Source organism: Equus asinus, chromosome 6 (genome assembly GCF_041296235.1).
Source record: "Equus asinus isolate D_3611 breed Donkey chromosome 6, EquAss-T2T_v2, whole genome shotgun sequence".
Taxonomy (NCBI): Eukaryota; Metazoa; Chordata; class Mammalia; order Perissodactyla; family Equidae; genus Equus; species Equus asinus.
Genome location: NC_091795.1, coordinates 62,490,211 through 62,515,220, shown reverse-complemented (window position 1 = coordinate 62,515,220; position 25,010 = coordinate 62,490,211). Strand labels below are relative to the sequence as shown.

Genomic DNA, 25,010 nt, shown 5'->3' with positions numbered 1-25,010 from the left:
GCCGCTAGCATGCATTTAGCAAGTATTTACCGAGTGCCTCCTATGTGCAACGCTTTGCGAAGACACGTGAACGGGAGACCTGGTCAACCGCCGACTAAAGTCTGGATCCTTTATTTTCCGGTTCCTTGGCGGAAGCGCCCCGCCCCAGGACTTTTCCTGCAGGCGCTGGACGGCGTTTCTCCGCAAGGGCCGCCATCCGCGCCCCTTCGGTTCGCCCCCTGCGCGGGGCCGCTGGGCTCACGCGGTGCGTGCACCCGGCACAGACGGCCCCTCGCGCTCGCGGCGCCCGCTTCCGGCCGCGCTGTTCCAGTCCCGACCAGGCCCCCAACCCGGCGCCAGGGCGCCAGGCGCACAGCCGTTCCCGCCGCGGGGCGTCGGGCAGGGGGCAGCGCGGGCAGCTGCCCCGCGCGGCGTGCCGGCCCCTCCCCTCACCACGTCGCCCGGCGCCCCGAGGGGGCGGGGCCGGATTAGCACCGCCCGCGACGCCGCCCGCGCAAGCCCAGGCGCCTGCTGATTGGCCGTTGCGGCCAATGTTCCTCCAGCGGAGCGCGCCTCCCCCCAGGTTTCCCGCCAGCAGGCGCCGCGCGGTAGATGCCGAGCGTTTAGCCGCTCGGTCCGACTGAGCGGTTGGGCCTCGCCGACCGTCGCGATGTCGCGACAGAGCACGCTGTACAGCTTCTTCCCCAAGTCTCCAGCGCTGAATAATGCCAACAAGGCCCCGGTCAGGGCCTCAGGGGAAGGTGGCGCTGCCGCCGCTGCCACCGGGGCCTCCCCTTCCCCCGGCGGGGATGCGGCCTGGAGCGAGGCGGGGCCTGGGCCTGGGCCCTTGGCGGGCTCCGCGGCGCCGCCTGCGGCGAGGAACCTCAACGGAGGGCTGCGGAGGTCGGCAGCAGCTGCGGTCCCCGCCAGGTCGGTGGGCGGGGGACGCGGGCCGAAGACGGAGGCACGGCGGTGGGGCGCATGCAGTCGGGGAAGGGAGGCTCGCCTCGGCACTGGAGGGTCCGGGGCCAGGCCCCGGGCTCGGAGGAGGTGGGGCTGCACACTTGGCTTCAAAGCGTAGGGGCTGAGGTTTTAGCATTGGGAGGGTGGATGTAGATTGTAAACGGGGTAGGAGGAAAGAGGCTGCAGGAAGAAGGGCTGGAGAGGAGGGGAGACGCGCAGAGTTTGGAGGAAGAGGAGAGGCGTTCCGTCGGGTGGGGGGCTGGGTGGAGGAGAGGGCGTGCAAGCCGCTCCGGGTAGGGAGGAGAAAGGGGAGATGGGAGCACGGGGGGTGGGGCGAGGAGAGAAAGGAGCTTCGCCTGCTCCTAGCGGAGTGCGCACTCAGGCGGGGGAGGGGGTGGTGCCTGCCCGGGCGGGGGAGGGGTGGCGGGAAGAAGGAATGCCTCGGGGTAGGAGGAACGCCTGCAACCTGGAGGCTCTGGGGGCGCAGCGTGCAGCGAGTGGGATGCGAGGAGGAGGTTCCTCCTTCAGAGCTGGGTTAGTGAATTGCGGGTTCAGTAGACGTTAGGGGAACACACTCGATGTTTGGATGTGAACTTCCGACGCCAAGACGCTTTGGGGGTGGTGGGTCCTCGGCCTGGTGTGCGGGCTGTGGGGGAGGTGGGAGTCGGGGGTGGGCCGCGAACTGAGATTGCCCGGGGTGTGTCACACCGCAGACCAAGGGGCCTGATTGGTCCGAGTGAGGTTTGCGGCGCGGGGGCGGGGGGGGAGGCAGAAAGTGCTGGGATCTGGGTTGGTCATCCCGTAGGTAGATAGCATACACACCAAAACAAGTGAAAAATTTAGAGGCTGTATTATTTTTGTCGAGTTGAAAAAAATGTTATTTTATGCAATAGTGCATCTTTTGTTGACGATTCTATGGGAGGATGGGGCACCGTAATTTTTTTGGAGTTGAGTGGGCCTCTAAAGGCCTTGATCTGGCCCGGGGCAAGGATGTATGGACGCAATTGTGGGGAAGCGTGCCCGGAGCTGTCGTCCTTGCTTTCTGGGCAGTTCGGTGCTGTCCCAGGGCTTGGCTAGCCTTTTGTCGGAGCAGCGGGCGACATTTTGAAAAGCTTGCATTTAGTGTATCACAGGTATTGTATTAGGCACAAAATGTAATGGTAGCCCTTTGAAAGGAGCCGTTTGAAGTAGAGGTTCAGAAAAAAACTGGTTCAAGATCAGAGAGTGGGTTAGTCGTTCTCAGTAGACGACTTCAAATGTCCTAAGTCTTAGATGTCCTGCAAATTTTTCAAACTTTGAAGTGTAATTTCAGTGTTTAACCGACGCTTTCAGGCAGTTTAACTGTATAGTTGTGAGAAGAGTGGCAAGATATACCTCCCCAGAATATGCCTCTTTCCCGTAAAGGTTATTTTGAGCTGATTATTTTTGAGAAACACAGGCGAAGCTCTGAAAACCGTGGAAGTTACTCTTCTGTAAGGGAAATGAACATTTATAAAGAAAATCTCCATTTGCAAGGGTGTCTCCGTCTTGGTAGCAGAAGGATGACTCTAAATCACAAGGACCTCTTATTAATGGAGAAGGCCCTGGTTTAAGTCTGCATAACAACGCATAATACGCTTGTTTACTGTGCTTTTCCTGGTAACCTCCCCTTACCACCCCCACACAGCAGTTTTCTTTTGTCTTTAGTTGGAGTTGGTATTTAAGATGGTGATTGGGGCTGTCTCTGACAGTTACTCAGTTTTCCTTAGTAGTGTTATTTCCTGTGAATACAGGAGATATACATGTTAATAAACTTTTATTTTTCTCTTGTTAATCTTTTATTAGAGTGGGTCTCAGCCAAGAATTCAGAAGTGTAGAGGAAAAATATTTTTCCTCCCCTACATGTGCATCCTCTGTAACAGACAAGTTTTTTCATAGTGAGAGAAGCACAATGTATTATGATGTTTACTTATACATGAATTGATTCTTTCTGCATCCATGCTAAATGGATGTATTTATTGTATGGTTCTCTGTATTGAATAGCATGTGCTATTTTTTTTCCTGCTTTTTCTCCCCAAAGACCCCCAGTACATAGTTGTATATTTTAGTTGAGAGTCCTTCTAGTTGTGGCATGTGGGATGCTGCCTCAGCGTGGCCTGACGAGTGAGCTGTGTCCTGTCAGCGCACAGGATCCGAACTGGTAAACCCCAGGCCGCCGAAGGGGAACATGCGCACTTAACCGCTGTGCCACCAGGCTGGCCCCAAGGTGGTGGTTTAGATTATGGAAGATGAGAGGAAGGAGCTGAGATGACATCAGCTTGAAGTAAATGGCTACAAGAAAAGTAGCAGGACATGTGCCTTGAGCCTGCTTCTCAATACTGTATTTTTTCTGTAGTTTATTAAGATCATAATTGAGAGCTGTAAGCAAGGCTTCTGACTACTTACAAATTTTTTTCTAAACAAATCTTGGCTAGTTTATTTTTCACAATCTCATTTTAGTTAATTGTCTGTTGATTATGGGTGATGAGGACAGTAAAAATCTTTAAGTGTATGCCCTTGTCCCCATTCATAGACAAGGAGCGATGTGTCAGACCTGATGAATTTTTTTTTTAAAGAGCCTTTAGGTAAAGGTAACTATCTGCTCTAGTTGTAGATGCCTTTCCTGAGAATTTTCATATGTTTAAACATTTATAGTAATACATTTTCCCAAATGATACCACACTTAATATACTACTAGTTAGTGTAAGAGAAAAGAGTTCAAGCTTTTTAAAAAGTATCAATGTGGACTCATAGTTTGACAGACCCAACTTTTTTTTTTTTTAAAGGAAGATTAGCCCTGAGCTAACTACTGCCAATCCTCTTCTTTTTGCTGAGGAAGACTGGCCCTGAGCTAACATCCATGTCCATCTTCTTCTTCTTTATATGTGGAACGCCTGCCACAGCATGGCTTTTGCCAAGCAGTGCTATGTCCGCACCCGGGATCCGAACCGGCGACCCCAGGTGGTCAAGAAGCGGAATGTGTGAACTTAACTGCTGCACCACCGGGCCAGCTCCAGACCCAGCTTATTTTAATTGATATAATTAAAAGATATAGTTAAAAAGAGGCTCAACTTGTCATAATTTGGAGGGTGGCAGCCTCTTTTTTTTTTCCTTCTTTCCAAAACCCCCCGACTACATAGTTGTATATTCTAGTTGAAGGTCCTTCTAGTTCTTCATGTGGGACACCACCTCAGCATGGCTTGATGAGCGGTGCCAGGACCATGCCCAGGATCTGAACCGGCCAAACTCTGGGCCTCCGAAGCAGAGTGCATGAACCTAACCATGGAGCTGGCCCCAGTGGGAGCCTCTTTCAAGCTGACTTTTATGACTTTTTAACTTTACCTCAGAACTTTTGAAAACATTCTTTCATTCTGATGACAATTCTCAATTGTCCCTGCTTCAAGGCATAGAATTAAGCTGCTCTCCAAAGAACCCTGGTTTGTTTTAGGTTTCTTTTCTAATACTGTTTAGAAAATAGAAGCCAGTTTGGACGATAATTTATATGGTCACCCTAGACCTAGTGCCTAAGTGATGGGCCATGGTTACCCAAGCTGAAGGAAAAAACGGTGGCTGGGCATAGGTACAGGTAGATGGGTACATATGATGGGAGCCCTTGGAATTGTTCTGATTACTTCTTTTTTCTCAGTAGTGCATTTAGTTATTTAAGGGTAGGGGAAGTCCGCTGTAATGGTCCACCTTGAGAGGTAGGTGCAAACACCGATAGTTTGATTTCTAAAGTCGGTTTGAGAGTGTTTTCACATCTGTGATGATTCAGTGTTTATAAAAACTCAACTTGTTAGACAAACTCAGTTTGTTTTATTGTTTGTAGAAGCAAATTCTAGCAATGCTTTGGTATTGAGTGATTTTTAAAAAGCAGCCAAAAATTTTGATTATAAATTTAGGGCACAACCAGTAATCTACAAGGTTATGGACTAAAGAGAAAGCAAAAATAATGTGATTTTAAGACAGAATTTTAAAGATCTGTTCAATGTATATTTAGCTTTATTAAGTCATTTCTTATTTTAAAAAGACTTGTAAAATCATAAATGAATCTTATTTATATGTATATCCTAAGATAATTCCAATATTTATTTTGGCATTTCAGCTTGGGCTTTAGGAAGACCCAATGTGTTTTTTTTTTTCTTCCTCTCCCCAGATCCCCCCAGTACATAGTTGTGTGTTCTAGCTGACGGTCCTTCTAGTTGTGGCGTGTGGGATGCTGCCTCAGCATGGCCTGACGAGCGGTGCTAGGTGCGCGCCCAGGATCCCATCTGGTGAAACCCTGGGCCGCCAAAGCAGAGTGCGCAAACTTAACCACTCGGTCATGGGGCCTCCCCTCTGGAGTTTTTCTTAATTGAGGATAGAAAGGAGCTTTTAGCAGGCAGGTGTGGCCATCTTACATTTTTTGCTTAAGAATTTTGATCTAGTCGTTTAGTTTCTCTGGAGCCCCTAAGACAACTGAGATTCCTACAAGTGCTTTATTTATGCCTCATCAGGCACAATAGAATTCCATTGGGTTTGGGGCATATTGCTCCCTTGAACTTGAAGTGTATGACCAAGATGTGCATTCTTGTCAGTCTTTGATGCACTAATTCCATTCTTGAGAATGTGTAACTTTTACAGATAAGTATGTAATGAAATAAGCTGGTGTCCAGTTGAGCCCTTCTTTAATCCTTACCCTCCAGGACTCAGTTCACACAAGCAAGAAAAACAAGTCATCTTCAGTTTTATAAACCAAGAACACTTTGTGAATCTCACTCCATACTGGTCAGCCTCAGAGCTCATCTAGAGATATTTAATAATTTCAATACACTGAGGCGAACTGCCTCAAACCAGCCAGTGATGGGTCAAGGCTTCACTATGTACACACCAAAACCTTACTCAAGTCTCCATTTCTTAAGGGATTTAGTTGCCTTTAAGAAGGGCAGCCAGGCTTGAGATATGGGTATCCCTACCGGCCCCGCCTTCAGAAAAATCTGCCTTGGCCAGCACACAATTTGAAGCCTGATGTCTCAAGACTACGTGGCCAGAAATATCTTCCCGTGGGGAGACATGTTAATTAACATAATATATATTTGTCTGTTTGGCCAAGCTAAAAGTAAATGTTCAGACTCAGAAGTGATAATGTCTTTATAGACAAAGGTTATTTCTCTCCTTCAGCAGCAGAAAAAAAGTATAAATTAGGGTACTCTCTGATACTTAGGTAGCAACAAAGCTTGTGGTTTTCTGATACCAGTGTGATGGGCCTTGTGGTTAAGTGGCTCCCTGGCCCGTGTTAAGGGAAAGCCTGCTTGACAATTAGGGAGACTTGTAAATAAACCATTCCACACAACCATAAGGGTCTTTGTCTCCTGTTAATTAATGGATATGTTAATAAGGAGGAAGCACTTGTGATAGAAGTTTCAGTTTTGCAGACACAGCTTCCTGTTTGAAGGTGACCTTTGTGGTGAGCTTGATAGTAATATTTATAAACTTGTGCAGGGCATTATAGATTTCTAAAAGTTGAGAGAAGAATGTATGTACCATAAAGGTCCTTAAGACAAGCACCAGCTGAAGTCATGCTCCTGTTCGTGTTTCTCTTCTAATTGTCTAGCCTAGGAGTTTCTGTATTCCATTTTTGAAGAAAGGAATACTTGAATTTCATGATGGGCCTGAATAAGGTGGCCTCAACTGACTAATGATCACTATTTCAAAATATTGAAAATACTATTGTTTGTAATGTAGTTATTTTACTTTTGTAGTTATCCAATGAAAACCTTTAAGCAGGCTCAGGAAACCCTGGTATCTAGTGTAATATATATACACACACACACTCTCTCTATATATACACACACACTCTCTCTATATATACACACACACTATATATATATATATATATAGTATCAGGTGTTGTGGCCTCTGTCACTGAGGAGCTCTTCTGTGGTCTAATTGTTAGCCAGATTCTTCTTCCCCCTCCCATTCTTAGGAAACCCTCAGGGCTAAATCAATTTTGGGGAAGATTCTCTGTTCTTGATTTTGCAGGCATATGTACTCTCTATTTTGGGCACATTAGGTGCTTAATCTGTTGACTTGAGTTTTTCCATAAAAATAGATTTTTGGGGGCCAGGGGGTAGTAATGTGCTAGGTAGCTTTTAGAGTGTTGGAATACATAGCTTAACTAGAGGCAGATTCCAAGCCAAGTCTAATGAGGTAATATTTAATATAATTAGCAAATTACATAGTTGGTATGTTTGATATTTTATTAATACTCTGGGTCATACCCTGTTCCTGATATATACCATAGTGTAGTATAGGTGTGATTCACAAAATGAGTCTGTGTCTTTTTCCTGCCATCAGTGTTCTACCAGAATTCTGCTGTAGTTTTTAAACTTTGAATGATTCTGAGAAATAATTTCTCACCTTAATACCAGAAGACATTATATTTATGTTTGTCTTAATAGTTAAATAAGCATTATAATAGTTGCTTAGATTTTTAAAAATGACTTGAACATCTGATTTTTAAAAACCATTAATTCTAGAATTTATGTGCTTGAATATTAATGCCAGAAGCCTTCAAAGGAGTCTTCCTTGGAATGGCTTATTTGTAGGTAATTGCCTTTAATGCAACTTAACCAAACATTAACCAACTTATGTATTTCCTTTTGGCAACAGTTCTTGTGACTTCTCACCAGGTGATTTGGTGTGGGCCAAGATGGAGGGTTACCCCTGGTGGCCTTGCTTGGTTTACAACCACCCTTTTGATGGAACATTCATCCGTGAGAAAGGGAAGTCCGTCCGAGTTCATGTACAGTTTTTTGATGACAGCCCAACAAGGGGCTGGGTTAGCAAAAGGCTATTAAAACCATATACAGGTAAGAGAGTCACTCTGCAGAGAGAGAGAGAGAGTGAGAGTGTGTCTTTGTGTGAGTCTGAAAGCGCACGCATGCTGACGTGCACATGCGCACCAGTGTCAGTCTCCCATACAGTGAAATTAAATGTATTTTACTCCAATAATTTGCAGGAGTGGTGTGATGAAAGCTTTTCGCAAGGGAAAAGGATAAGATGCAGCTGGTCTTTATAGCCTGTTTGTTGTGTGGAGTGGAGTTATTTTTGCTTTTGAGTGCGACTTAACAGCATTATCAAATATCATGCCCGTAAAGGAAAAAGGATCTTGTGATTGGATCTCATGATTTGGACCAAAATACCAAATTCAGACACAAAAAGGGTACATTAAACAGTCTCCCCATCTTAAAAGACCCAAAGAAAGGCAGTGCAGTCAGGATACGTAGCATATAGATCAATGACATTCTCTAGGACCGATTGAGATGCATGCACCCTGGCCTTCAGAATCCTCACCTGTGAGCGTATCTGAGTTGAGTTTCACATCAGACTTCTGGAAGGGGTAACTTGCTCTTTCCAGGCCCAGCCTTATTTATCACCGGCATAGCAGTCCTGCATGTGTAGCTTCACTTGGGCTAGGTGCACCCTGTCAGTCTCTTATGCAGCGCGCAGTATGATTGCAGGATACAGTGCCTGTACACCCAACCATGGGAACAAGTCCTTGTCCATTATCCTCAGACTCTCCAGGGTAGGACATTGTTGAACTCAATGTTTTGCAATCAGAATAAGGGTCAGTTTCCCAGAAGTTTCTGGGAATCATGCCTTTTGGTCGTAGTGCTCATCCTGCAGGGTGGGGAGGACACACCTGAAGAAAATTAAATCTCACAGAAATCTGACAGGGCAGGATCAGGAAATTTGGTTTTGTCTTCTCCACTAATTTGCTGTATAATTTTGGCCAGCCAAAGTAACTTATTTTCTGATATTGTTTACTCATATATAAAATGAGAGAGTTGGACCAGATGATAAATGAGGTCTTTTTCCAGGCCTAATTTTGAGATTCTAAACAAGGCTTTGGGAAAATGGCTTTTAAAAGACCAAAAAAAAGTTTACACTTACTGTTGTCTATTTTATAAAGTCACCCCTGTTTATACTGCTCTGCCTTTTAAATTTCCAAATTGTTGGAGTCCATGTATGTGAATAAGTTAGCAGAGGCATGGATGAAAAAAAGTAGAGTTTACATCAGGGGCTTTTGGGAGTGATGTCACTAGATAGGTGGGGGACGAATGCAGCTGCAGCAGGCGCTTTGGGGAAAGTTCAGAGCCACGCTCTAAATGATTTTTTTTTTTTTTTTAAGATTTTATTTTTTTTCCTTTTTCTCCCCAAAGCCCCCCGGTACACAGTTGTATATTCTTCATGGTGGGTCCTTCTATTGATGCTGCCCCAGCGTGGTTTGATGAGCAGTGCCATGTCCGTGCCCAGGATTCAAACTGACGAAGCACTGGGCCGCCTGCAGTGGAGTGTGCAAACTTAACCACTCGGCCATGGGGCCAGACCCTAAATGATTCTGATTGTTAAAATGTGTAGCTTTGGTGCAGCTCTTTAGAGAAATGGGAGGTTGCTGCTTTATTTTTGGCAGCCCATAAAAGTCACTCATTCTGTGGAAATTTAGGATGCCCTATTAGTTTTAGTATACAGAAAGAAGGAATAACTTAAGGTTTGTTTCTGTTAAATTTAGACAAATTCATTGTTTTCTTTTTTTTTTTGAGGAAGATTAGCCCCGAGCTAACATCTGCCGCCAGTCCTCCTCTTTTTGCTGAGGAAGACTGGCCCTGAGCTAACATCTGTGCCCATCTTCCTCTGTTTTATGTGGGATGCCTGCCACAGCATGGCTTGACAAACAGTGCTTAGGTCCGCACCTGGGATCTGAACCAGCGAACCCCAGGCTGCCGAAGCAGAACATGTGAATTTAACTGCTGTGCCACCAGGCTGGCCCTTAAGTAATTTTTTTCAAAAGGGTCTTAAATTCCTTTTACATTTCATGCCGCACCTGAAGAGGTGTGCCTTGCCTGTTTAGGGCCACAGTCCCTGGTCATTGAAGAGAGCCGAAGTGGTTCTGGGTGACCCAACAGTTAAGACAACTTCAAGGAGGTAAAATAGGTAATTTCAGTTTCACTGAAAATTCCTTTCTTGTGGGCTTTATTGGTCTGTCTGTATCAATCAGAAATAATGGGACATTAAAAATTATACTTGATTGTTGTCATTCTTGTTCATTAGGACACGTGTTGTAGGTTGAGCCAACTATCCAGCTAACAGTCCTTGTTTATAAATATATATATGTATTTTTAGGTTCAAAATCAAAGGAAGCCCAGAAAGGAGGTCACTTTTACAGTGCAAAGCCTGAAATACTCAGAGCAATGCAACGTGCAGATGAAGCCTTGAATAAAGACAAGATTAAGAGGCTTGAATTGGCGGTGTGTGATGAGCCCTCAGAACCAGAGGAGGAGGAGATGGAGGTGAGACATTGCAAACAATTGTTATTTCTGTTAAGAGAGTGATGGTAAAAAAAAAAAGGGGGGGTCATATTGAAGTGATATTCTTTTATTTCTATATTTGCATATATATCCACTTTAGTACTCGTACACACATACATCTGTACTTCCCTGGACTTAGGTTGTTAGATTACTTAGCACTGCAGTAGCTGGGGACCCCATTTTTTTTTCCTTTTTCTCCCCAAAGCCCCCCAGTACATAGTTGTGTATTCTTCGTTGTGGGTCCTTCTAGTTGTGGCATGTGGGACGCTGCCTCAGCGTGGTTTGATGAGCAGTGCCATGTCCGCGCCCAGGATTCGAACCAACGAAACACTGGGCCGCCTGCAGCAGAGTGCGCGAACTTAACCACTCGGCCACGGGGCCAGCCCCCTGGGGACCCCATTTTACTTAAGTTCTCAAGCCTGCTGGCAGGCACATGGTCTAAGAGGTAGTACCATTTTGGTAACAAGTGGAGAGCTAGGGACAATAAGGACATGGTGATAAAATTGACCATGGTATCTGTTAGTAAACTTATATATGAGGATGTGGTCAGGTCCTGGAAATTAATTATCCAGTTTTATGCTCTATTACTTTTTGTTGTATTTTGGATTGATAAGAATAGAGCTTGAGTAACCTTGAAATAAAACCTTGGTTTTAAATGTTAATGGTTACCTTTTTTTTTGAGGAAGATTAGCCCTGAGCTAACATTTGCTGCCAATCCTCCCCTTTTTGCTGAGGAAGATTGGCCCTGAGCTAACATCCATGCCCATCTTCCTCCACTTTATGTGGGACGCCTGCTACAGCATGGCTTGTCAAGTGGTGCTCTGTCCGCACCCAGGATCCAAACTGGAGAACCCGGGGCCACCCCACCAAAGTGGAACATGTGAACTTAACTGCTGCGCCACCAGGCCGGCCCCAGTGGTCACTACTGAGTGAATTAAAAATCTTGTTAAGGAAATGAACAAATAATTGGTTCATTTAAAACACTGTCATTCTCTAATTTAGTAAATTAGCTATGTACTTAAAACAGATTTCATCTATAGCTAAGCTTGATTTTAGGTTTTACTGTATTGTCTTATAGATGAGATAGGGAATAAGCAAGTTAATATGATGAGTAGTATAAGAGAAGTGAAAGAAAAGTTTTTAATCTTACTTTTGAAGTTGAGACCAGGGATCGTCACATTAATCAGGTTTAGAACTGGATGGTGACTATAGAGATCATTTGGCCTCATACTACTTTACATGTGAGGGAGTGTCTTGCCAAAGATGATACAGCTCGTTTGTGGAAGAGCAGGGGCTAGAACCTGTATAGACTGCTTACAGCCTTATACTAAAGAATTTATAAAATGGTAAACTTCATAACATGTCCATCTGTAACGAGGAGAGGTGAGCCTGGAAGAAAGATGACAAAGGGATATTGATTTAAAGTTGGTTCATTTCCACAGCTGCCTGTTAAGAGGCCATCACCTATGGGTATTTGTGATGTATGGTCATGTTAATAGCTTCACCACTATGTATGTATAAGATAAAACTCATGACAGAATCACTTAATCCTGTAGTGTGATACTTGTTTTAATTTTAGGTGAAACTGAAATTGATATTTCTTGAGAAAGAAAATAGTTTCTCATTTCTGGAGGTGGGTTATTCTCTTGGTATATGAAGTTGCAGCATACTGAGAGATACTCCAGGGCAATATTGTAATTTTCCAAATTTTGCTTTGTTCTTAAATACTCCTTTCTTGCCTGCCAGGTAGGTGCAACTTATGCATCTGATAAGAGTGAAGAAGATAATGAAATTGATAGTGAAGAGGAAGTACCACCTAAAGTGCAAGGATCTAGGCGAAGTAGCCGCCAAATAAAGAAACGAAGAGTAATATCAGACTCTGAAAGCGACATTGGTGGCTCCGATGTGGAATTCAAGCCAGATGCTAAGGAGGAAGGAAGCAGTGATGAAATAAGCAGTGGAGTAGGGGATAGTGACAGTGAAGGCCTGGACAGCCCTGTCAAAGTTGTTCCAAAGCGGAAGAGAATGGTTACCGGAAATGGCTCTCTGAAAAAGAAAACTTCAAGGAAGGAAATGCCCTCAGCCACCAAACGAGCAACTAGCATTTCATCAGAAACCAAGAGTACTTTGAGTGCTTTCTCTGCCCCTCAAAATTCTGAATCTCAAGCCCACGTTAGTGGAGGATGTGATGATGGTAGTCGCCCCACTGTCTGGTATCATGAAACATTAGAATGGCTTAAGGAGGAAAAGAGAAGAGATCTGCACAGGAGGCGACGTGATCATCCTGACTTTGATGCATCCACACTCTATGTGCCTGAGGATTTTCTTAATTCTTGTACTCCTGGGATGAGGAAGTGGTGGCAGATTAAGTCTCAGAACTTTGATCTTGTCATATTTTATAAGGTGGGGAAGTTCTATGAGCTGTACCATATGGATGCCCTTATTGGAGTCAGTGAACTAGGTCTGGTATTCATGAAAGGCAACTGGGCTCATTCTGGTTTCCCTGAAATTGCATTTGGCCGATATTCAGATTCCCTGGTCCAGAAGGGTTATAAAGTAGCACGTGTGGAACAGACCGAGACCCCAGAAATGATGGAGGCAAGATGCCGAAAGATGGCACATATATCTAAGCATGATAGAGTGGTGAGAAGGGAGATTTGTAGAGTCATTACCAAGGGTACACAGACCTACAGTGTGCTGGAAGGTGATCCCTCTGAGAACTACAGTAAGTATCTTCTTAGCCTCAAAGAAAAAGATGATGATTCTTCTGGCCATACTCGAGTGTATGGTGTATGCTTTGTTGACGCCTCACTGGGGAAGTTTTTCATAGGTCAGTTTTCAGATGATCGCCATTGTTCCAGGTTTAGGACTCTTGTGGCACACTATCCTCCAGTGCAAGTCTTGTTTGAGAAGGGAAATCTCTCAATGGAAACTAAGATGATTCTGAAGGGTTCATTATCCTCTTCTCTTCAGGAAGGTCTGATACCAGGCTCCCAGTTTTGGGATGCAGCCAAAACTTTGAGAACTCTCCTTGAAGAAGGATATTTTACAGAAAAGTTGAATGAGGACAGTGGAGTGATGTTACCCCAGGTGCTTAAAGATATGACCTCAGAGTCTGATTCTGTTGGGTTGACACCAGGAGAAAAGAGTGAATTGGCCCTCTCTGCTCTAGGTGGTTGTGTCTTCTACCTCAAAAAATGCCTTATTGATCAGGAGCTTTTATCAATGGCTAACTTTGAAGAGTATATTCCCTTGGATTCTGACATGGTCAGTGCTACAAGACCTGGTGCTGTCTTTACTAAAGCCAATCAGCGAATGGTGCTAGATGCTGTGACATTAAACAATTTGGAGATTTTTCTGAATGGAACAAATGGTTCTACTGAAGGGACACTGCTGGAGAAGATTGATACTTGCCATACTCCCTTTGGTAAGCGGCTCCTAAAGCAGTGGCTTTGTGCCCCACTCTGTAGCCCTTATGCTATCAATGATCGTCTAGATGCCATAGAAGACCTCATGGTTGTGCCTGATAAAATCTCTGAGGTTGCAGACCTTCTAAAGAAGCTTCCAGACCTTGAGAGGCTACTCAGTAAAATTCATAATGTTGGGTCTCCCCTGAAGAGCCAGAACCACCCAGATAGCAGGGCTATAATGTATGAAGAAACTACATACAGCAAAAAAAAGATTATTGATTTTCTTTCTGCTCTGGAAGGATTCAAAGTAATATGTAAAATTATAGGGATTATGGAAGAAGTTGTTGATGACTTTAAGTCTAAAATTCTTAAGCAGGTCATAACTCTGCAGACAAAAAATCCTGAAGGCCGTTTTCCTGATTTGACTATAGAACTGAATCGATGGGACACAGCCTTTGACCATGAAAAGGCTCGAAGGACTGGACTGATTACTCCCAAAGCAGGATTTGACTCTGATTATGACCAAGCTCTTGCTGACATAAGAGAAAATGAACAGAGCCTCCTGGAATACTTGGAGAAACAGCGCAGTAGAATTGGCTGTAGGACCATAGTCTACTGGGGGATTGGGAGGAACCGTTACCAGTTGGAAATTCCAGAGAATTTCATCACTCGTAATTTGCCAGAAGAGTATGAGTTGAAATCCACGAAGAAGGGCTGTAAACGATACTGGACTAAAACTATTGAGAAGAAGTTGGCTAATCTGATAAACGCTGAAGAACGGAGAGACGTATCATTGAAAGACTGCATGCGGCGACTATTCTATAACTTTGATAAAAATTACAAGGACTGGCAGGCTGCTGTAGAGTGCATCGCAGTGTTAGGTAAGACTTTAAACAAGCTTATACCTAAGGCTTTGGTTATAATGCCCTTTGTCGCAGTTGTGCATTAAGATTTAAATCCATTGCAGAGTCCCCATTGATGCATATCCCTAAACACAAGTAACAAGGTATATAGCCTGACAAATACATACTTGTTTCCTCACTAGGCAAAATGACTAGGTTTCCCATAAGCAATTTAAGTTGTTTACTGGAAACTTAATTATTAGTAGCCCTCTGGCCTTTCTTCAGTCTTGAATAACTGAACAAAAGATTGATGTCAGATTTTGTTTGAGATTAAATTTCCTTTTTTCAATTGAATTTTTAGTATTTGATAAATACTGTTTTTAAGCTTCTATTTTTTCATTACACACTAATTTAAAACTATCCCTTGACCCATTACTTTTTATTGTAATCTTTGCATTCTTTTACTCTTTCTGCATTTTATTGAGTACAGTATCAGTGCTGTATTTCAGTGAATCTCTTTACGTGTATACTTCAAAAGATTTTCATCTTTTTTCTCTTAGCCCAAATCGTCACACTTGCCTGTAATTGATTTCTGAGAGCCCTAATTTATGTCTGTAATTTGGTAACCCCTTGAGCTTCATAAATAATTTCCTTTTTCTTTAAATTTCATGGCCAACTTATTTGGAGCCTCTCAGTTTGTTTTTTTGTGTTTTAAAAATACAGCGACTGTAGTTTACCCAAATTTACAACAGAACTATTTTGATCTGAACACAGCTATCTAGAATAGAATAGCATCCTTCTGTTTGAGTGTGCCATGTTAATTCCTTAAACCAATACAGCTTCAAACAGTAAGGAGAGTAATTTAAAATCCTCCCCTCAGCTTAGGTGTTCAAAATTGGTGATTTTATGTTCTTATTAGGATTGTATTATATCAGTGTGCTTATCGTTAGAATGTTCTGCTTCTCCTAAGATGGGTTAGCTCCAGGATTATACCAAGTAAGAGAGATTAATCAATACAGCATCTTTCTGCTGTATCTTTTAGCTTGCCCATAGCATTCTTCTGGTCCAGATGTTAGGGGGCTAAGTCTTTGAGGGGAGAGATTCTTGGGCTGAAATTGAAAGTTATTTCTCCTTTCACTACAAGTGCTATAATGAAAACATGTAAAACACTCTGATGACTTATTTTCAGTAAATGAATGAATGCATTAAAGCATTTTATGTATTGTGCAGTTGGTTATGATGATGTCACTAATAAGAGTGCCTACTGTTAGGAAAAGGCTGCTATGTCTAAAAAGCAAGTAGAACACACTACCTCCACTGAAAATGCATTTTTGGAAGACTTTCTGTAGAAGTTGGGTCTTTGTGCTTAACAAGAAACCTCAAAAATGATGAGGCCTCACTTTAATCTTCTCTTTAACAGATGTCTTATTGTGCCTCGCTAACTATAGTCGAGGGGGTGATGGACCTATGTGTCGTCCACTGATTCTGCTGCCAGAAGAAGACACTCCTCCCTTCTTATACCTTAAAGGATCACGCCATCCCTGCATTACGAAGACTTTTTTTGGAGATGACTTTATTCCTAATGACATTCTAATAGGCTGTGAGGAAGAAGAGGAGGAAAATGGCAAAGCTTACTGTGTGCTTGTTACTGGACCAAATATGGGGGGCAAGTCTACACTCATGAGACAGGTAAACTGACCCTTAAGGCTTTATTATAGGAAGTCATTTGTAACACCTAAAAAATGACTTACATATTTAGACCAACCTTTTTCCAGACAGCATACAAATTACATAGAACTCAGTCACTGACTTTTTACGAAACAAAGGGAAACTCCTTGTGTTGTAAAATTGAGAATTGTATTTACCTCATTGGTCAAATATCTGCCTGATATTAAGGGAAGTATATGTTAAAACGGTGAGGGAGGTTTCAGGTCATGATTTCTTTACAAACTCTTTGACTTGACTGAATTCCTTTCCTCTGAAGGTACACATATTCATAATGAATGAAAATTATGCAAATATTACAGGTTCGTCCTCAAACTCATTTGTAGGAAACTTTCTTAAAAAAGAATCATGGCAGGCGCAGCGGTTAAGTGGTTAAGTTCGCATGATCTGCTTTGGCGGCCTGGGGTTCACTGGTTCAGATCCCGGGTGCAGACATACAAACCACTTATCAAGCCATGCCATGGCAGGCATCCCACATATTAAAAAAAAAAAATAGAGGAAGATGGGCAGCAGATGTTAGCTCAGCGCTAATCTTCCTCAAAAAAAAAAAAAAAAAAGAAAAAGAATCATGGCAGACTTACTCAGAAAGGAAAGCAAATAAAATTCATGACGTAGTAACTCTTGGGAGCTGCTTTTAGGGAAGACAATAAATATGTGTCTTACCTTTATACCAGGGGTTGACCAGCCAGTAGGCTAAATATGACTTTTTACATATTTATAGGGTTGTAAAATTTTTTAAAAAAGATATGTGACAGACCTTAGGCCCTTGACAGAGAACGTTTGCTGACCTCCTTGGGGCCCCACCACCAATATTATATTTCGGTTCGCCAAATTTGCTAACTAGAGAGAGGCAGTATAGTGTAGTACAGTGGTTTTCAACTTTGTATTTTTTAATCAAAATCACCTGGAAAGCTAAACAAAAAAAAAAAAGTACACACAGTAGTCTTAGAGCTCCTAAGTGATTCTACTATGTAGCCAGGGTTGAGAATTAGTAGTGTATTAGGTTAGTATACAGGCTCTGAGGTCTTAAGCCCATTTAGGCCCCTAAGCCTTTGCCTTTATAAGCCTCACTTTTAAAGTTTAAGATAGTGAAGATTTTTTTTTAGAGTGCCTGACTCCTACATAATGCTTCTTCAGAAAGATAAATAAATGTTTATTAGCTTGGCTTATTATGTCTTTTGGATATATGCATATGTCTCTGTCTCTTTATATATCTCTGTTCTTCTTTAATACCAGCCATAAAAGACCTTTTTCCTCCCTCATTCAACAGGCTGGCCTATTAGCTGTAATGGCCCAGATGGGTTGTTATGTACCTGCTGAAGTGTGTAGGCTCACACCAATTGATAGAGTCTTTACTAGACTTGGTGCCTCAGACAGAATAATGTCAGGTGAGTCTCCCCCCCAAGCCTGCATTTGACAATTCATTTCTATATTTTAAATGATAAATACATCTGCCTCTAAATTTGTATGAGCCATTTAAATTTGATGTTTGTTGTACAAACAAAGCAGAATGCTTTCAGAGTTGCAAACATTACTTCTAGCATTTAAAATGCAAGATTTAACCTTTAGTACCACTGAGTAGTTCATGATAGATTCAAATTATATGAACCTAAAAGATGAATCTACTGTTAAGGATTCTTAAAACATCACCCATTTGTGATTTTTTTTTTAGGTGAAAGTACATTTTTTGTTGAATTGAGTGAAACTGCTAGTATACTTACACATGCAACAGCACATTCTCTGGTGCTTGTGGATGAATTAGGTAAGATATTAAAATTTCTTTCTTTCTTTTTATTTTTGAGGAGGATTAGCCTTGAACTAACTACTGCCAATCCTCCTCATTTTTTTGCTGAGGAAGGCTGGCCCTGAGCTAAGATCCATGCCCATCTTCCTCTACTTTGTATGTGGGACACCTACCAGAGCATAGCTTTTGTCAAGTGGTGCCATGTCTGCACCAGGGATCTGAACCGGCAAACCCCAGGCCACCAAGAAGCGGAACGTGCACACTTAACCACTGCGCCACTGGGCCGGCCCTAAAATTTGTATTGGAAGGATATCTCTAAAACATTAGGACAAAAAATAATTTTCTGGAACATGGTCTGAAGGACAACTCTTAAAAAAAAAAAAGAATATGAATGTACTCACCTGTGTGCCAGGGACCCATACTTACAGATGAGATAATATGAAAGGTCTTTATTAACTTCTTAATCCTATTAAAATTGTTACTATCCAATAAGTATTGTCATTATCCTCATATTGTAATGACAGTAAGATCAGTGCTACTTATGAGGAGGTACTCTTGGTAAGGAGACCTGGTTATCTAAACAGGGCCCATTTACAGAAGGCTTTTCTATGTATTAACTGATGTTACTTTTCTACCCTCCCCCCTCCTTTTTTGTATTCCTTTGTAAGGGTACATCCTTTTTGGTATAAGGCAGATCGTATAATATATAGTTTATGTGTATTTTACTTTTACAGGAAGAGGTACTGCAACATTTGATGGGACAGCAATAGCAAATGCAGTTGTTAAAGAACTTGCTGAGAATATAAAGTGTCGTACACTGTTTTCTACCCACTACCATTCATTGGTTGAAGATTATTCTCAAAATGTTGCAGTGCGCCTAGGACACATGGTATGTGCAAATTGTTTATTCAAAAGTTGTTTAGGTGTTTGAGGGAGTCAAGTTGGGTACTTGCATTGCTAGCACATGAATATAACTAATAAAATTCTTTTTAGGCATGTATGGTAGAAAATGAATGTGAAGATCCCAGCCAGGAGACTATTACCTTCCTCTATAAATTCATTAAGGGAGCTTGTCCTAAAAGTTATGGCTTTAATGCAGCAAGGCTTGCGAATATTCCAGAGGAGGTTATTCAAAAAGGACATAGAAAAGCAAGAGAATTTGAGAAGATGACTCAGTCACTGCGATTATTTCGGTAATTATAATTGGATATGATTTTGCCATGCAGCTGATCTTATTAAAACAGTAAACAGGGATGGCATGATGCACTATAAGACAAGTGAACCTTAACTTTTCTTTCTTCTTTTTTTAAGGGAAGTTTGCCTGGCTAGTGAAAGGTCATCTGTAGATGCTGAAGGTGTCCATAAGTTGCTGACTTTGATTCAGGAATTGTAGACTACATTGGAAGCTTTGCATTGACTTTTGACAAAGGTGGTAAATTCAGACAACATTATGATCTAATAAACTTTATTTTTTAAAAATGACCATTTTTCCATTTTCTTTCTAGGAAATTAAACCCTTTTAATTCTTATCTACCTTCTACATAATGGTTATTGAATACTCCACAATATATTAAGTCTAGATGTTATGGTACATGCATACACTTTCAGGCTGTTTATACCCACTGTCACCAATACACATAAATGGGGGTAAGGGGAAGCTATGAAACTGTATAGGGCTGTATATATACTTGTCTCAGCTTAATGCAGGAAATTGCTTTAATTTCCAGCAGTTTGTCTAAACTGTTCAAAAAAAAACTATGAACAGAGTTCAAATACAGGACTGTTTTGAAGAGACTTTCTAAAGTGTACTTTAAAACATAGTAGTTTTTACCTTTCACAAAACTGAGTTACAAGAATACTTTTGTTTTACAGTGCATCCCTTCCTAGGAAGTCTCATTAAAACACTCACTTTTTCTAGGGGTGATTTTGAATGCTGCACAGGAAAGGGAAGGAAATAAGTCTTAACTTTTCTTAAAGGATACCAGAAACATTGCTGGATATAATTTAAGATTAGTGTTTTCTCTTTCATAGAAAGAACGTACATACTGGGACATGAGTACAGTTACAGCAAGTCTAGGTGTGCTAACAAAACAGGGCACATTCAAGTACAATAAGATTTTGCTTGAAATTAAAAACAAAACTACATGAGATTAAAGCATTAAAATCATATTTCTCAATCTGAATACATGTTAAAAAAAATCAAAAGAAACGCAGAAGTGCTAGCTCACATTTTTACCATATTACAAAAGCAATTGGTACCCATGTCCATAAAGGCAGCAACAAAGCTGCTTGTCTATTGAAGAGTACTACTGCAAATTGGACTGCATTCAATGCTAGTTGTAAAAACACCAGCTTTTTTTCAGAAGTTGGTATCTGTACAAAATTGCAGCTTATTTTCTTCACTTCTGTCCCTTCAAAAGTCTTTACACAGTAATGCTAAAACACCCAGCTTTGAGATCCTGAGTCAATATATTGCCACTTTCTTTTTGGTAGCTTGAGCTTCATAGTGTCAACTGACCTCGTGTATCCATTTTTAATACAGTCTCTTCCTGTAGCATGGGCAAATATTTTAAATCTTCTTCCAAAAAAAATGTTTTAAGTTATGATGTTAGAATGGCAGGACATTTTCTTTAGGGAAGGAATTCAGTTGTGCTGCAATGTATTAGATTCTATAGGTGGAGCAGAGTCATATAGTGTGTCTGTATCATGTGTAGGCTCACCAGCTAATGTACAAGGATTAGACAGTGTTCCAGCACCACAGTCACAGAAAAACCTAAAGCAAAATGAAAACCCAAAAATTAGGAAAGTGAAGGGGGAAAATAATTGGGAAATACAGCAAGCAAGTGTGCTACATACCTATCATGTCTAATAAATTCTACATCATGTCCCTGATGGCACTTCTTAATGCAGTTCACACATATGGCATTTCGATCTGTGGTGTTACAAGTGTGACATCTAAAAAGCAAAAGCTTACATTATTTTTCTCGAACATGTTATTTATTCAAAATAATTGCACTTTGTTTATATATTACTCTGTGACCTTTGGCTTCCAAGAAAAGAGGACCAAAAAAATTTTGTGGCTCCAGCCCAGATTAATTCTGAAAAGGGACTTGAAGAAGGGAATAAGTGACTCTCTCGTTGTCTTGTGTCTTCTGAGGAAAACGACTTGTAAGTTGTAGAAAGGCAGTTGAAACTTTCATTTAAAAAAATTAAGGTCCTCAGATCTTTACTTGAAACACTTTAGGGGAGAGGGGAGTAAAAATCCACTCACAGCGACTAGGATATATGGAATACTTAAAGACAGCTTTCCTTTGAAACTCCTAGGAAAACAATAGAATCATTGTGTTCCACATTTCCAGTGATATCTATAGTTACTGCAGTATTAACATTTTTCATTATTGATGGTCCCAACACAGGATCCTGAAGTAGACTGATCACAGAACTCAATGTGAACAGTTAGAAAATTTTCAGTTACATTCTCATTCCATTGACAAACACCCAATTTACTGTCTTAGCTAATATATTTAAGGGAAAGAGGTCTGAAAATGCTAGGTCTTGCCAGTTTAGAATAGAAAAATCACTATCTCCCCCTTTTCAAGACTCACAAGTAACTTAGAAATATACCTGTAGAAATCATGCATGGGATAGCTGGTATAACTTGATATTTTATATAAACATTGGCCTCTACTAACAGCCTTTTCTATGGCGTCTTGATTGTTCATTATTTTGTTATCTGTAATAGAAGAAAAAATAAGTAAAATTCTAGAGGATAAAAACTTAAGATAGAAATATAGATTATGTGACTATTCTAACAGTCATTTTTTAAGTGCTTTAAAAGAGGCTAACCAATGAAGTAAAAAACAGCTAAGAATAGAAATGGATCTTCTTGTGCAAGATATTCCAACTATTTAGAACAAGTCAACACTTTCAAAATAGTTCTCTTGAGTTAATGCTAACTTTGTAGATAGTGCCAGAAGGAAGCAAGTTATTGAATTAACAGGGGCTTCTGATTATATCTTTTCATGGCACATTTTGTGTATGTACAGGCAGAACAGACTACAACATACCTTTCATTGTCACATTAACACCAGATGCTAAAAATAAGCCTCCAAACCGGTTGTTAAAAATCTGATTGCCTTCTAGTGTTGCAGTTGCATGATTTGTAATTTCAATACCTGAAGTAAAATTTACAAACAGTAGATGCATCACTTTATATAGTTTCTTAAAAGAAACCTGAAATACAACAAATGTAGTAAACTAGTTCTTTTACATAAAAAGTCTATTAACAATTTTAACATCTAAGAATAAAATATAAATGTTTATTTGAATTACAGTAACATTCACTTTCCACTGTTAATAGTCCACTATCCTTGCTAAAGGAAGGAATGATACAGATGGTTCATAACTTACTACTTATTAATAATGACATTTTAAAATTTCTTTGCAAACCAAGTAGAAGAGGATAGTGTCCAGAAGTATGTTTAGGTAGCAGCTAGTTTACCTACTGAAGAGAAAAGGCACTAGATGGTTATTTGGAACAACTAAAAGTAACTGTCTCCACCAGCAAAAAGTTGAAATGTAAGTTACTTAGATTTCACTTATCAAGATTAAAAAAAACAAAAGTTCTGTTTGGGAAGCCAGAGGGCTTGAATTTATCTGTATTCCTAATGCCAGTACAAGCCTGCATTTATTCTATCTCAATTAATATTTCATAATTAATGAACAGCAAGAGCAATGTTATAAAGGTTGGCTGAGTGGAAGTATCCAGAACTTGGATTAGGTGCTCTCATAAGCAACTGTTAATAGACAGGCATTCAGCCACTTTTGCAGCATACTTTGCACACCTTTACTTATTAAGCAAAAGAACTGATATACTAAAAACCAAACACTTCAATGTACAGAAAACAAGCTACAGGTAACAAAAGAAAATACAAACCTGCAGCAAATCCATCAAATATTCTGTTTTTCCTTAAGACTGGATGACTATTAGTGCTGATGAGAACACCTGCTTGAGCATTCCTGAAAATATCATTTTCTTCAAGGAGACCTATAATAAAATATTTCCTCAGATTAAGGCTAATGCATATAACAAATTTTACTAGCCTTTCTGGTGGTATTTTGGTTTTCTTTTAGTTTCTTATTAACTGCCTTCTGAAATTCACAGGATTACTTTTTCAGCCAAAAAGAAAGTTTACTAGTAATTCAGAATTATTTAGGTAGAATTTAACCAAAAATTGCTAAAAAAAAAAAAGAAAAACGTAACCAATAAACTGGAAAGTTGCATGGTAGCAGGGACATGTTTACCGACCATTGCATCCCCAGTGCCTGGCACATAGCTGATTCTCACTGAATGCTGCTGAATTAAAATTAACTCCTTTGCAGTATTTTTTAGAACCTCTGCACCCTCAATGTTTTAGTTCAAGCCCTGATTATTTTTGGCCATTATTACTCTAATTCCTTGATCAATATCCTCTACTCCAGTCTCTGCTGCTATATTTTTCCCAGTTTCTCACAACTGTATCATGTCCCATTTCTGCTTAAAAAACTACTTTCAGAATAAAGTTTAAAATTAACTTGCCATTTAAAGCCTTTCAAAGTATTCCCCTAACCCTCCTTTGTCTTACTACATTACCTATGCTCTGAATATGCCATACATTTTTATCCCTAATGTCTTCTTCCTCTTCGTGGAATAACCTGTACTCTTTCTTCCTAAGGTCACTTCCTCTGGGAGGTTTTCACCTTCCTTCCATCAAAATTATATAGTTCTCCTGGCAGTATAACATAATGACTAAGAGTAGGTTGTGGAATCAGACTTAAGGTCTTCAAATAGTGACTTCACCATTTACTAGCTCTGAGTGGGCAAATTACCTTCTCTTTGCCTGTTTCCTTCTTTATAAAATGGGCATAATACCATCTACCACATATGGTTATTATGAGGATTAAATGAGTCAATACATGTAAAAGTACACAGCACTAAATAAGTACTAGGTAATATTACTCTTATAAGACCTTTTACTTACATACAGTGAATTATACTTAGTTGTCTTCTAGTGTCTGCTCCCTGAAGATGTGAAACATGTTTTTATTTCTGTAGACATTTGACCCATCTGTGGTACCTCACAGTATTGACTTCTGAATTCCTTTTCCTTGCCTCTAATCTTGCATATGTCCACTACAACCTCTTCAAGTGCTACTGCTAAAATCTAGTCCAAACTTTCTACCACATATACAAAGCCTCTTAGGCTTTGGGCCCTTCCTCTCCAGCCTTTTCTGTACCTTTTGCCTTACTACAACAGCTCTGCTTCCGTTAGACTTTTGTTTACAATGTGTCACTCCATTAGACTATAAACTTTCTGGATGTAGTACCATTTTTTTTTTTTGAGGAAGATTAGCCCTGAGCTAACTGCTGCCAATCCTCTTTTGGCTGAGGAAGGCTGGCCCTGAGCTAACATCCGTGCCCATCTTCCTCCATTTTATATGTGGGACACCTACCACAGCATGGCTTGCCAAGCAGTACCATGTCCGCACCTGGGATCCAAACTGGTGAACCCTGGGCCACCGAAGCAGAATGTGTGAACTTAACTGCTGCACCACTGGGCCGGCCCCACTACTGTTTTATTTACCACTGTATCTTTAGCATCTGTTTCACAGTGGTTGGTACAGAGGTGTTCAATTAGTAAATACGTACAGAACAAACGAAAAGTGTGAAATTATGTTTTCTATACCTGGAATGGCCCTCTTCCCCCCACCAGCCCCATTTTACCAGTGAATACTCATTTTTCAAGACACGGCTCAAGAGTGATTTTACTCCATGAACCTTTTCTCAACACCTTACAAATAAAACCAACCATTCTGTAGTGTGTTTCCTTATTATATCTTGTAAAGACTCCTATCAGAGATATGTCACTTTACTGAATTACTGGATTATAAACTCCTGGAGAGTCTATGTCATTAACGGAATCATCACTGCTTGGCTGTA

At 41.0% G+C, this 25,010-nt stretch overlaps 2 protein-coding genes across 7 annotated transcripts in view; one reads left to right on the top strand and one right to left on the bottom strand.

Annotated features, from left to right (window-relative positions):
• Positions 1-541: 541 nt before the first annotated feature.
• Positions 542-19,513, top strand: MSH6 (mutS homolog 6). Of its 5 annotated transcripts, none has more exons than XM_044772379.2 (10): positions 542-909; positions 7,612-7,811; positions 10,126-10,292; positions 12,057-14,601; positions 15,983-16,251; positions 17,558-17,675; positions 17,960-18,049; positions 18,766-18,920; positions 19,025-19,224; positions 19,343-19,513. In XM_044772379.2, the coding sequence occupies exons 1-10, from the start codon at positions 650-652 to the stop codon at positions 19,422-19,424; spliced, it is 4,086 nt and encodes a 1,361-aa protein (XP_044628314.1). In that variant the 5' UTR covers positions 542-649; the 3' UTR covers positions 19,425-19,513. The 5 variants fall into 5 exon arrangements, 4 of the variants coding, with proteins under 4 accessions (XP_044628314.1, XP_044628313.1, XP_070368241.1 ...); XM_044772378.2 differs by having other exon boundaries at positions 547-1,029; XM_070512140.1 differs by having other exon boundaries at positions 569-898.
• Positions 19,480-25,010, bottom strand: part of FBXO11 (F-box protein 11) — an 88,716-nt gene continuing 83,185 nt past the window's right edge. For both annotated transcript variants that reach the window (XM_044772380.2, XM_044772381.2), the window contains exons 19-23: positions 22,968-23,078; positions 22,099-22,206; positions 21,656-21,764; positions 20,888-20,986; positions 19,480-20,804 (exon numbers count right to left, since the gene is read on the bottom strand). In XM_044772380.2, coding sequence (XP_044628315.1) covers positions 20,675-20,804; positions 20,888-20,986; positions 21,656-21,764; positions 22,099-22,206; positions 22,968-23,078 — 557 coding nt within the window. In that variant the 3' untranslated portion in view covers positions 19,480-20,674. The remainder of the gene's footprint in view (positions 20,805-20,887; positions 20,987-21,655; positions 21,765-22,098; positions 22,207-22,967; positions 23,079-25,010) is intronic.